Source organism: Bidens hawaiensis, unplaced genomic scaffold (genome assembly GCF_021521415.1).
Source record: "Bidens hawaiensis isolate Kalapana, Puna unplaced genomic scaffold, B.hawaiensis_p1.1 tig00020665_1, whole genome shotgun sequence".
Classification (NCBI taxonomy): Eukaryota; Viridiplantae; Streptophyta; class Magnoliopsida; order Asterales; family Asteraceae; genus Bidens; species Bidens hawaiensis.
In genome coordinates, this window is record NW_027493169.1 from 80,566 (window position 1) to 95,054 (window position 14,489).

The 14,489-nt window shown below is 39.7% G+C and overlaps 1 protein-coding gene across 1 annotated transcript; it reads left to right on the top strand.

The window, feature by feature from the left end:
• The first annotated feature begins 10,010 nt into the window (after positions 1-10,010).
• On the top strand, positions 10,011-13,598 carry LOC143561367 (transcription factor BIM2-like). The gene is made up of 7 exons (XM_077049475.1): positions 10,011-10,195; positions 10,281-10,368; positions 11,526-11,595; positions 11,676-11,771; positions 12,525-12,859; positions 12,957-13,071; positions 13,176-13,598. Exons 1-7 carry the CDS (start codon positions 10,120-10,122, stop codon positions 13,278-13,280), a joined length of 885 nt encoding a protein of 294 aa, XP_076905590.1. The 5' UTR covers positions 10,011-10,119; the 3' UTR covers positions 13,281-13,598.
• The last annotated feature ends 891 nt before the right edge of the window (positions 13,599-14,489 follow it).

Below are 14,489 nucleotides of genomic sequence, written 5' to 3' on the forward strand. Positions count from 1 at the left end.
ATAATTATGCCCTAACGCCACCACACGGCCCGTTCGAAATTTTGCCAGTATCTCCAAAGGGGTTTGTTCACCGAGACGGAGGAAAAACTGAGTATGGGTCAAACCACCGAATCGGATCAGAAATTCGGTCTTTGTGACTTCCATACAATATTTTATGACCCTACGAAATATTCAAATCAATACTTATGCCCGGACGCCACCCCCGCTGCCCGTTCGAAATTTTGCTAGTATCACCAAAGGGACTGGGCCGGAGGAAAAACTGAGTATGGGTCGAACCACCGAATCGGATCAAAAATTCGGTCTTGGTGACTTCCATACAATATTTTATGACCCTACGAAAGATTCAGATCAATACTTATGCCCGGACCCCACCCCGCGGCCTGTTCGAAATATTGCCAGTATCGACAAAGGGGTATGTTCACCGAGCCGGACGAAAAACTGAGTATGGGTCGAACCACCTAATCGGATCAGAAATTCGGTCTTGTTGACTTCCATACAATATTTTATGACCCTACGAAAGATTCAGATCAATACTTATGCCCGGACGCCAACCCGCTGCCCGTTCGAAATTTTGCCAGTATCGCCAAAGGGGTATGTTCACCGAGCCGGAGGAAAATCTGAGTATGGCTCAAACCACTGAATCGGATCAGAAATTTGGTCTTGGTGACTTCCATACAATACTTTATGACCCTACGAAATAATCGGATCAATACTTATGCCCGGACGCCACCCCGCGACTCGTTCGAAATTTTGCCAGTATTGCCAAAGGGGTATGTTCACCGAGCCGGAGGTAAAACTGAGTATGGGTGGAACCACATAATCGGATAAGAAGTTCGGTCTTGGTGACTTCTATACAATATTTTATGACCATACAAAAGATTCGGATCAATTATTATGCCCTAAAGCCACCCCGTAGCCCGTTCGAAATTTTTGACAGTATCGCCAAAGAGGTATGTTCACTTAGTATGGTTCGAACCACCGAATCAGATCAGAACGGTCGGTCTTGGTGACTTCCATACAATTATATTATGACCATACAAAAGAATCGGATCAATAATTATGCCCTGACGCCACCCCGTGGCACGTTCGAAATTTTTCTAGTATTGCAAAAGGGGTATGTTCACCGAGTCGGAGAAAAAATTGAGTGTTGGTCGAACCAACAAATCGGATCAGAAATTCAGTCTTTGTGACTTCCATACAATATTTTATAACCCCACAAAAGAAATCGGTTCAATAATTATGCCTGACGCCACCCCGCGGTCCGTTCAAAATTTTGTCAGTATCGACAAAGGGGTATGTTCACCGACCGGAGGAAAAACTAAGTATCGGTCGAATGACCCAATCGGATTAGAAATTCGGTCTTGGTGACTTCCATACAATATTTTATGACCCTACCAAAGAATCGGATCAATAATTATGCCCTGACGCCACCTCGCGGCCCGTTTGAACTTGTTCGCGATAGACCATACGTCTGATCATATTAGGGTACCAATCCCAGCTAACTTCGTTTTCGTACATGCCTCCGGATAAGCGATACCTCTTCGGTGCGGGAGCTTCGAGTTCCAAAACTACTCGGGGTGGCGATGCGGTAGGTATCTGCGGTTCTTTCCCGTGAGCATGAGTCATCAGATCGGATGATGATGTTGATGGCGGCGTCGACATTCCTACAGGTAAGCCGTGTATGCGCGCGTATGAGTGAAAGGGGTAAAGAGATAAGATAACAAAGACTACACAAATCTATGCAGTGCGTATCATTATAACTAATGGGTCATCGCGGTTATAGTCTAGTATGCATGCAATTTCTAGTTCGCTATAACCTGGCTTTGATACCAATCTGTCACACCCTCAAAATCCACTAACGGAGTTTTACCGTCAGAGGGTGTGAACTAACAGGATCGGATTCATTAGTTATAATCAAACCATAAGAACGTTTACGAGTAATTAAATGCGAAAGCGTAAAAACCATAAAATAAATGTTGCGTCACGCAGGACGACTTAAACCCAATGATACAGTTTTAAATAGTTTGCATAAACAAAAGCGTTTCAGATAATGCATGATCCTATACCGCGCGCCCGCCTCGGCTACCTGAGAATAACATACTAAAAGTGTCAACACGGGGTTGGTGAGTTCACAAGTTTATATAAAATAAAGCGTTTAGCGTTTGCGTTCAGCGTCTTGCGTTCAGCGTTTTGCGTTCAGCGTTTTGCGTTAAGCGTTTTGCGTTACCAGATAGTGTTATGTCAATTATATATCTATAGGTAGCTAGCCTATAAAACAAGTATTACTAAGTGTTCGACACCGAAGCTGACTGTTTATCATTTGCCTTGCCACCAGGTCTATCCCGACCATGGTATGTGTTTAGCCAAGATTACACCCACTCGACCTCCAGTCGAGTTTAGCGTTGGGTGGGGTTTGTCAAACCCAGTAGTACTACTCAACAATGACTCGCTATTATCCAATATTAAACGGTTCGATGTGAATGAAGGACTTTAATTATTGCGTTTGCCACTTAGTCTTTACAAGTGATATATAATCTATATTAACAAAATCTTAAATGCGTTTTCGGAGTATGTTATCTCCCCAAGTGAAAAGTGTTTGAAAACAGTTTAAAGGGGTAAGTGAAACTCACCGTTTGCAAAGAATTCCCAAAATAAGTCACCAAGTGATGCGCGTCACAGAAAACTCTCTCTAGCGTTCTAAAACAATAAAGAGGTTTTCTAAGTATAGGAACTAATATCGAGTCTCTAGACCCGGCACATAATTCCTATGCACACAACATGTTTCGTGTTTCGTTTGTGAATCGTGTGTGACTTTAACAAGTGTATTTGTGATATGTTACATGTGTGAGCAATTATTTACGTGTCGTGTATTCATAATGTACATCACTAGCAATAATTTCCCGTAAGGGCAATTTGGTCAACACATAACAATTAACTATCAATTATTCCCCGCAAGGGCAATTTGGTCAAATCATGACAATCAATTAGCAATTATTCCCCGCAAGGGTATTTTAGTCAAAATACGACAATTAGTTAGCAATTATCCCCCGCAAGGGCAATTTGGTCAAACATGATAATAAATTAGCAATCACCATGTTTCATGCAACTTTCACAAAATTCAGCAACTAGTTTCTTAAAGACAGAATTCTACTTGAAAAACTAGTCTATCCCACCGATCATAGCATCACAATAAATTTACCAAAAATCATCACAAAAGCATGTATGTGTTAGGTTTCCAGAACATATTTTTTTGTATTTTTATTCCATACATATTTCTCACAAAGATCAATTTACCACAGCAAACTCATAGCAGTCAAATTTATGCGCAACAGAATGTTATTTGAAATTCCCGTTAAACAAAAAATCCAATAAATGCAAGACCACTTGGGTTAGGTTCCTAACTCAACAAGTCAACTTTCAGAAGTGGAACCAACCCAATTGGTCTCGTAGTTCATGAGATATAACATTTACAAAACAACCTAACAGCAGGTCTAACAACTCAGCTTTGCACAATGTTTTTGTAAAATCATAAAGTTTAACTTTTACACGTCCAAAAATTGTAAATTTACATTCTTTAGAAACTAGACTCAACCTAGTTTACTGTAGTATCAATTATCTCAATCAATTTTCACATTTACACCCCGTTACAGTCAGTTGAACATCAACAACACAATCTGTCCTGAAACTGTTTGCATCCAAACTCAACATATTAACTATCTATGGACCATAATCCGTTCATATAACATTCTAGACACCATAACCATCATCCATGCATATCAATTACACCATACATACATGGTTAGGGTTTTATTTGATCTCATAATCAAAGACACAACAATTAACATGTAATAATATCAATTCTAGTTATCAAATCATCATCAATACATCATCAAATCAAACAAAGATCATATGAACACAACATATGAAATTTCCAAATTTTAGGGTTTATAATTATACCTTCAAAAGCACAAATATAAGCAAGAGGAAGGTAGAAGATGACTAGAATCGGGTGTAGGAGGCTTCAATTGTGAAAAACAAGATCAAAAACCAAGAGATATGTGTGTGTGTGTGGCCGATCGTGAGGAGGGGGAAGGGGGGCTGGCCGTCGGTTTTGGGAAGAGGGGGAGGGAGGAAAGGTTAGGGTTTATATCTATTAATAATAATAACATGTTACACTTTAGTCCCTCAACTTCTAGTTTGTACTTTTCTAGCTTAATTAACTAGTTCTAGCACATTGAGTTAACGTTTATAATAATGTTATCACATAACACATAAGTCTAACACATAATTATCACATAATTATTGTTTTGACGTTTTTCGTTTATTCACCAATTGTTTGCGTCAACTCGTTTGCGTTTCGGTGCAATTCCCGAAAGACTACGCATGTAGTAAGTGTCAAGCGTCATTTAAACCCTAGTTTAAATGTAATGAGGTGTGCGTTATAGATTCAGTGATCTTTAAGTTTGAATTGACGGAGTTGAGTTAACGGAGTTAACGGAGTTAACCTGAAATTGACGATTGTCACACTATGGGTCGAACCACTGAATCGGATCTGAAATTCGGTCTGGGTGACTTCCATACAATATTTTATGACCTTACGAAATAATCGGATAAATAATTATGCACTGACGCCACCCCGCGGCCCGTTCGAAATTTTTACAGTATTACCAAAGGGGTATGCTCACCGAGCCGGAGGAAAAACTGAGTGTGGGTTGAACCACTTAATCGGATTACAAATTCGGTCTTGGATATTTCCATACAATATTTTATGACCCTACGAAAGGATCGGATCAATAATTATGCCCTAACGCCACCCCTCGGCCCGTTTGAATTTTTGCTAGTATTGCAAAAGGGGTACGTTCATGGAGCCAGAGAAAAAACTGAGTATGGGTTGAAACACCGAATCGGATCAGAAATTCGGTCTTGGTGACATCCATGCAATATTTTATGACCCTACGAAAGAATCGGATCAATAATTATGCGCTTACAACACCCCGCGACCCGTTCGAAATTTTGCCAGTATTGCCAAAATGGTATATTCACCGAGCCGGAGAAAAAACTGAGCGTGGGTCGAACCACCGAATCGGATCAGAAATTCGGTCTTTGTGACTTTCATACAATATTTTTTGATCCCTACGAAAGAATCGGTTAAATACTTATGCCCTGACACCACCCCGCGACCTTTTCTGAATTTTGCTAGTATTGCCAAAGTGGTATGTTCACCGAGCCGGAGGAAAAACTGAGTATGGGTCGAACCACTGAATCGGATCAGAAATTCAGTGTTGGTGACTTCTATACAATATTGTATGACCCTACGAAAGAATCAGATCAATAATTATGCCCTGACGCCACCCCACGGCCCGTTCAAAATTTTTCCAGTATCTCCAAAGGGTATGTTCGCCGAGCCGGAGGAAAAACTGAGTATGGGTCGAACCACCGAATCGGATCAGAAATTCGGTCTTGGTGACTTCCATAGAATATTTTATGACCCTACGAAAGAATCGGATTAATAATTATGCCCTGAAGCCACCCCGTGGCCCTTTTGAAATTTTGCTAGTATCGCCAAAGGGGTATGTTCACTAAGCCAAAGAAAAAACTGAGTATTGGTCGTACCACCGAATCGGATCCCAAGTTCGGTCTTGGTGACTTCCATACAATAATTTATGACCCTACGAAAGAATCAGATCAATAAATATGCCCTGACGCCACCCCGCGGCCTGTTCGAAATTTTGCCAGTCTTGCAAAAAGGGTATGTTCACCGAGCCGGAGGAAAAACTATGTACGGGTTGAACCACCGAATTCGATCAGAAATTCAGTCTTGGTGACTTCCATACAATATTTTATGACCCGGATCAATAATTATGCCTTGAAGCCAACCCGGTCCCGTTCGAAATTTTGCCAGTATTGTCAAATGGGTATGCTCACTGAACCGAAGGAAACACTGAGTATGGGTCGACCACTGAATTGGATCAGAAATTCGGTCTTGGTGACTTCCATATAATATCTTATGACCCTACGAAAGAATCGGATCAATAATTATGCCATGACGCCACCCCGCGGCTCGTTCGAAATTTTGCCAGTGTTGCAAAAGGAGGATGTTCACCGAGCCGGAGGAAAAACTGAGTATGGGTCGAACCACCGAATCGGATCAGAAATTCGGTCTGGGTGACTTCCATACAATATTTTATGACCTTACGAAATAATCGGATCAATAATTATGCACTGACGCCACCCCGTGGCCCGTTCCAAATTTTTACAGTATTACCAAAGTGGTATGCTCACCGAGCCGGAGGAAAAATTGAGTGTGGGTCGAACCACTGAATTGGATCATAAATTCGGTATTGGAGACTTCCATACAATATTTTATGACCCTACGAAAGAATCGAATCAATAATTATGCCCTGACGCCACCCTGGGGCCCGTTCGAAATTTTTTCAGTATTGCCAAAGGGGTATGTTCACCGGACAGGAGAAAAAATTGAGTATGGGTCCAACCACTGAATCGGATCAGAAATTTGGTCTTGGAGACTTTCATACCATATTTTGTAAGCCTACGAAAGAATCAGATCAATAATTATGCCCCGACGCCACCCCGGGGCCCGTTCGAAATTTTTACACTATTGCCAAAGGGGTATGTTCATCGGACCGGAGAAAAAACTGAGTGTGGGTCGAACCACTGAATCGGATCACAAATTCGGTCTTGGATACTTCCATACAATATTTTATGACCCTACAAAAGGATCGGATCAATAATTATGCCCTAACGCCACCCCTCGGCCCGTTTGAAATTTTGCAAGTATGGCAAAAGGGGTATGTTCACGGAGCCAAAGAAAAAACTGAGTATGGGTTGAACCACCGATTCGGATCAGAAATTCGGGCTTGGTGACTTCCATACAATATTTTATGACCTTACGAAAGAATCGGATCAATCAATATGCCCTGACGCCACCCCGCGGCCCGTTCGAAATTTTGCCAGTATTGCTAAAGGGTATCTTCACGGTGCCGGAGAAAAAACTGAGTATGCGTTGAACCACTGAATCAGATCAGAAATTCGGTCTTGGTGACTTTCATACAATATTTTATGACCCTACGAAAGAATCGGATCAATAAATATGCACTGACACCACCCCGCAACCCATTCGAAATTTTTCCAATATTGCAAAAGGGGTATGTTCACCGAGCGGGAGAAAAAACTGAGTATGGGTCGAACCACCGAATCACATCAGAAATTCGGTCTTGGAGACTTACATGCAATATTTTATTGACCCTACAAAAGAATCGGATCAATAATTATCCCCTGACACCACCCCGCAGCCCGTTCGAAATTTTGCCAGTATTGCAAAAGGGATATGTTCACCGAGCCGGAGGAAAAACTGAGTATGTGTCGAACCACTGAATCGGATCATAAATTCGGTCTTGGAGACTTCCATACAATATTTTATAACCCTACGAAAGAATTAGATCAATAATTATTCCCTGACGCCACCTTGCGGCCCGTTCGAAATTTTGCCTGTATTGCCAAAGGGGTATGTTCATCGAGCCGGAGAAAAAACTGAGTATGGGTCGAACCACTGAATCGGATCAGAAATTCAGTCTTGGAGACTTCCATACAATATTTTATGAATCTACAAAAGAATCGGATCAATAATTATCCCCTGACGCCACCCCGCGGCCCGTTCAAAATTTTGCCTTTATTGCCAAAGGGGTATGTTCACCGAGCCGGAACAGGGAAGGGAATCAAAGTGCAGACACTTTAGCTACCCATGGCCACTTCCATCAGGAACATTTTGAATTTCTTTCTAATGGCTCTCTTCCTACCGCCTCTCTTGCCTAAAGAGGTCAGTCCAATTTCTTTGATTACCTGGGCATAAGACTCTGTCCATTAGCTGCTTAACTCATAGTAGTTAGGAGGTTGTTGTCCTAATGAGTGTAGCGGAGTGCTCCCTATCCTATTACTCATCTATAGGGCTATCACCCTAGCTTTCCCTGTCTCTGCCTTTCTTTCCTAGTCCTGAGTTTTTCTTCTTGACTATTGCTTGGGATTGGGTTTGACACTATTCAAGACTAAAAACTAAGTATGGGTCGAACCACTGAATCGGATTATAAATTTGATCTTGGAGACTTCCATACATTATTTTATGACCCTACGAAATAATCAGATCAATAATTATGCCCTAACGCCACCCTGCGGCCCGTTCGAAAATTAGCCAGTATATCCAAAGGGGTATGTTCACCGAGCCGGAGGAAAAACTGAGTATGGTTCGAACCACTGAATCGGATCAGAAACTCGGTATTGGAGACTTCCATACAATATTTTATTACCCTACGAAAGATTCGGATCAATAATTATGCCCTGACGCCATCACCCGGGCCCGTTCGAAATTTGCAAGTATTGCCATAGGGGTATGTTCACCGAGCCGGAGAAAAAACTGAGTATGTGTCAAACCACTGAATCGGATCAGAAATTCGGTCTTGGTGAGTTCCATACAATATTTTATGACCCTACGAATGAATTGGATCAATAGTTATGCCCTGACACCACCCCGCGGCCCGTTCAAAATTTTGCCAGTATTGCTAAAGGGGTTTGTTCACCGAGCCGGAGAAAAAACTGTGTATGGGTTGAACCACTGAAGAATCAGATTAATTATTATACCCTGACGCTACTCTGGGGCCCGTTCGAAATTTTGCCACTATTGCCAAAGAGGTATGCACACAAGCCGGAGAAAAAACTGAGTATGGGTCGAACCACTGAATCGAATAATAAATTCGGTCTTGGAGATCACCATACAATATTTTATGACCCTACGAAAGAATCAGATCAATAATTATGCCCTAACGCTACCCCCGGGGCCCGTTCAAAATTTTGCCACTACCGCCAAAGGGGTATTTACAGGAGCTGGAGAAAAAACTGAGTATGGGTCGAACCACTGTATCGGATCATTAATTCGGTCTTGGAGACCACCCTAAAATATCTTAGGACCCTACGAAAGAATCAGATCAATAATTATGCCCTGGCGCAACCCCGTGGCTCGTTTGAAATTTCGCCAGTATTGCCAAAGGGGTTTGTACGCGAGCCGCAGAAAAAACTGAGTATGTGTCGAACCACTGAATCTGATCATAAATTCGGTCCTAGAGACTTCCATATAATATCTTATGACCCTACTAAAGAATCTGATCAATAATTATGCCCTGGCGCCACCTCATGTCTCGTTCAAAATTTTGCCAGTATTGCCAAAAGGGTATGTACACGAACCAGAGAAAAAACTGAGTGTGGGTCGAACCATTGAATCGGATCATAAATTCGGTCTTGGAGACTATCATACAATATCTTATGACCATACGAAAGAATCGGATCAATAATTATGCCTTGTAGCCACGTTCGAAAATTTGCCATTATTGCCAAAGGGGTATGTACACGAGCCGGATAAAAAACTGAGTATGGGCCAAACCACTGAATCAGATCAGAAATTCGGTCTTTGAGACTTCCCTACAATATTTTATGACTCTACGAATGAATCAGATCAATAATTGCGCCACTATTGCCAAAGGGTCTCGTTCGAAATTTTGCCACTATTGGCGATGGGGCTCATTCGAAATTTTGCTAGTATTGACAAATGGCTTAGTCAAACTATCGTTTTTTACCATTAAGTTATTTCTCGTTATAGATTATTCCCAAAACGTGCTTCTTATTGACAGTGAATTCATTTTTGTCCACCAAACTTTAGGATTTCGAAAATGTTTCCTCGAAACACATCATTAACTACATGTTATTAGTATAACACGTCGTTAACGACGTGTTTGGCCTCTAAACATGTTATTAGTATAACGATGTGTTTTGAAAGAACATTTTTAAAATGCTAAAGTTTGGTTGAGGAAGATGGATTCTCGGTCAATAAGAAAGCACGTTTTGAAAGTATAATTATATAAAAGAATCACATTTTATTAAAATAATAATAATAATAATAATAATAATAATAATAATAATTTTATAAACAATAATCGAGAGCTAGGGCTTTTAAGTAGCAAGCCGTACACTTGTACCGTTCACCGGAATTTAAACCACCACACTCCTCCGCCGTACTACCTCCATCACCACAGTCAGCTATACTGTTTCCAGCTGATGGTGAGGTCAGTCAAGAGTCATCATCCTGAAGAAGAAGAGGATGAAGACGATTTCATTTCTAGAACCACTGACGGTTTATTATTATTATTTATTTATTTTGGTATACGCATATGTATGCATGTATCATTTGTGAAATTGAAGTTTAGAATTGAATGTAGATGGGAGGAAGAGCGGTCAGAAGGCGAGTTCTCATCGGTCGAAGCATTCGGAAACCGAGCAGCGCAGAAGAAGCAAAATTAATGAGAGGTGTTTTTATTTTTGAAAGTTAGGTTATAATTGTTAGGGCTCATGGATGTAAACGAACTGAACGTTCAGTGAACTGTTTCGTTTAAATTATATCATTTGCCTTGTGTGTCAATGGAAAAAAATATTATATTTTAATTCGTTTAATAAAGGAACGAACATGAAGAAAATGTTTGTGTTCATTTAATTAAACGAATGAACATGAGCAAATGTTTTGTTTGGTCATTTATGTTCGTTTATCTATGTTTATTTTTGGATGAGTTATTTGCTTAAAATTTTGAATTTGTTCGTTTGTGTTCATTTATAGTGTTCGTTTATCTTTAGTTATGTTCGTTTATGTTCATTTGGGTTTTAAATAAACGAGCATTAACAAACATAAAAGAACACAAACATGAACACAAATATTCGTCCGATTAAGTGTTTGTGTTCGCTCTCGTTTACAAGCCTAGGTAGTAGAAGCACAAGGAGGGCCACCCTAATTAGTCTTTATATAAACCAGGCTATGTAATTGTGTTTTGTGGTTTTGAGTATGATGAAATAACCTACTTGTAGCCCGTGGTTGTAGGTCCCTCGCTGGACCTAACAGTGAAAATTCTTGCTCTTGTGTTGTTGATGTTTTATGTTTTTGTGTGATATTCGTGTGTGTTAGTTATTTTTGCTGTGTGCCACTCTGTTGTTAACAAAAATGTTGTGTTTGAATTAGGATTATAGAGAATTTGGTTAGGCTAAAATTGTTAGGATTTGTGAAGGCTTTGGGCCGTTTATGTGGTTGTTATTGTTTTAACTTGGGCTCATATTTATGTTCCTTGGTCCCACACTATGTAATTGTTATTTGTGGTAGGTTGTAGGTCATCTGTTGGGCCCGAACCACGTTAAAGTTCTTGTCTCGTTTATATTTTTTTGTTTCTGCGTGACATTCGTTTGAGTGTGTTACTTAGTAATGCTGCGTGCCACTCTGTTCTTAACAAAAATGTGTTGTTTGAATTAGGATTATAGAGAATTGGTTAGTGCTGTGCTTATTGATACTGCTGATTTGATCATTTAGCGAGTCAAATATGAGTTCTGTTCACAGTTTTTGTGTCTTTTGATGTTGAATTCTGGAACACACTTGTGTGAACTTTGTTTATATGAATGAAGTTAATAAGCTTGAAATTGTGCAGGTTTCAGATTTTAAGGGACCTAATTCCTGAAAATGATCAGAAAAGAGACAGAGCTTCGTTCTTGTTGGAGGTTTGTATCATCGTATGCAGCTTTTTTTTGTAGTTTTTTTATGCTTGAGTATGACTCTGGGAGTGTTTTTTTTCATGTAGGTGATACAATATATTCAGTTTCTACAAGAAAAGTTGCAGGCGTATGAAGGAACACATCAAGGTTGGAGTCCAGAGCTCAGTAAATTGATGCCATGGGTAAAGTGCATAATCTTTGTATCTGCGTTTTTTGTTAATATATTGTTCATTCATAGGGGTCTTAGGGTCTACTTCATAGTTCATCAATCTAAGCAAAACACATAGGAAAAAACAGTGCAAAATAAAAGAAAACGATGAATAGTGATTGCCTGTTAACGCAGTTTTAGAAGAGTATTTACAACACGAGGGCTGTATTTCTAATGAGCTCTGATATTTTACTAGCAGACTTTGTTAGAATCTGCTAATTGTCTTCACTCTTCACTATGATTCGGAGGGTAAAATAGGATGCTGCTTAATTAGTTTATGTCACAAAATACCATCTGGTTGGTTTGATTCGATATATCTTCTAAGTTCTAACTTCTAAGTTTGGTGAGGCCATGGTTGCTCACCGATAAAAGTACTGGTTATAACTTATAAGTAAATCTAAGTTAGGCTGCTGGTCTGTTGCTTGCCAATTGTTCTCACAAAAGAATTATTACTAGTAGTGGTCTGTGGTCATACAAGAATTTATTAAAACAAAAGAACGGGTTTATGTATAACCAGAAGAACCTTATCTGATCATAAAGCATGTTTAGGTTTATAAAATATAATTACATTAAACAAGTCATGTGCCGTTGTAATCTACTAACGAGGTTAGTTTCGACTCATTGAGTGGATTTAGCCTTTGTTTCATGTCAAATTTATTGATTTTAAATTGTGCCCGTGAGTCATGACATGGTATATTGATCTATAGTTTTTTTTATTTTTAAACAGAGAGGAACAGATACCTTTGCAGATCAATCACAGCCCATAAAGAACGGGTCTGGTGACGAGGATAATATTGTTTTCACTCACGCCATGCTTACAGATCCACACAATTTGGTAGAATCCGCCATGAGTGACCCAAATGCCTTCAAAACAACAGATCATGCTGACGTGTCATTACAACAAAACGCATATGAACCCGAGCCTATACACACTCCTCATGGTTCTTTCCCGGACGTTGACTTGTTGACTTCACAATCCAGTCAACAAACTTGGAACGGTATTCAAAGCAGCACTCCAAATATTCTAGAAGAATCTAGCATTTCAAATGCTTATTCCAAAGGGTGAGCATCTGCTAATCTGCTATATTTATTTATATGTTTATTTAATTTAATTTTAATTTATGTTTGATTTTTTTGAGATAAATTGGTGTTTCTACAGGCTGTTGAATAATCTAACGCATGCGTTAGGTTCGTGTGGAGTTGATTTATCACAAGCCAGTATTTCTGTACAATTAGATATCAAGAAAGCGGCTTCAACATACTTCGGGATCAAGGTAAATAATATGTTTACATAACTTGTATCATGAGCAATAAGGGTGTATTATTTTAGGAGTTAGAAATGCACGTTATGCGCATTGATTAACATATCAGTGTTCAGGATCATGGATATTCATATGAAGCAATGACACAGTGCGGGGTTAGAACTGAAGATGACGTCGGCATTCAAGAACATAAGAGGCTCAGAACCGAAGAAAACCAGTAATTAATCATTATTGTACATGTTACCCGAAGGCGTTACAGATTTACTTTTACTTTATTAATTTAAATATTCAGTCATAGGCTTCCATTGCGAATCAGAGAAGCTGCTATTCTAGAATCCAGCCATAGAAAACCTGATTGCTATCGCTAACACGCCTAATTACGTTGTCTACGTCCGGTCTTTTGTCTCTGGCTTGTGCTTCTTAGGGGTGTTCACGGTCTGATTTTGATAAAATATCTTAACACGTCTCAACTGCTGTCATCCCCCCACCGCCACTACGTCCCAGTCTCCCACACCGTCCCGAACACTGTTATCTTGACTGCCAGTGCCACCGCCCCCACCAATCTTCCCAACCATTGATGCCCAATTATCCACCACTTGACAGTGACGTGGCACTTTAACTTAAGGTTTAACGCCCATCCACAACAACCATATGTGACATATGGTACAAAATAGACCGATCAAGCACAATCGGTACCGGAACTGGTATTTATTTTGCATGTTTTTGGTATCTATGCCTTACGATTTCAATATTTTACGGAATTTTCAATTGTACTGTTACTCATTTTCAGTATAAGATATTTTTTATACGGTGCTGATCCCATCCCTTTTTACAACCACCATGATTACTACTTTTAATCTAAGCATACAATTTCATAAAGTTATGAACAAGTATTAACAAGATTAGCACACAATCCACCTATTTACCAAAGTTAGTTATAAAAAAACATTTTCAAAGTTTGATAAATGATCTATATCACAAAGTTGAAATTGAAAACTTTGAAAGTAAAACGTTTTTTTCTTTTAAAAACGCTAATTCATACTGCCTCTAACTCTACTCATATATTACACCATTTTCACAAACACAAGACGTAACTTTGGGTAGATTTAACAAATCAGTTTATTGTGTATAAAAATAAAGAATGCTACAAAATAATACATAATAATATAATTATCATTTTATTAAAAATAGTTTATCAAATGCAGTGTAGTTGAAATTTATACCATCTATGATAAGACTAAGGGGTGTGGGGGTTCTAGTGGGGGCTCCAGCAGAGCCAAGAACCAATAATATTATGACGTGTGGCAGAGAGAGAAACTGGATAAGGGGGGTGTTGGAGCCCCTGGTGGAGCCCCTGGCCCCTGGTGTGGGTAGCGCCCCTCTAGCGCCCGTATTAAAGCCCCACATCCTCTCTCTCTTCTCCCGCTACC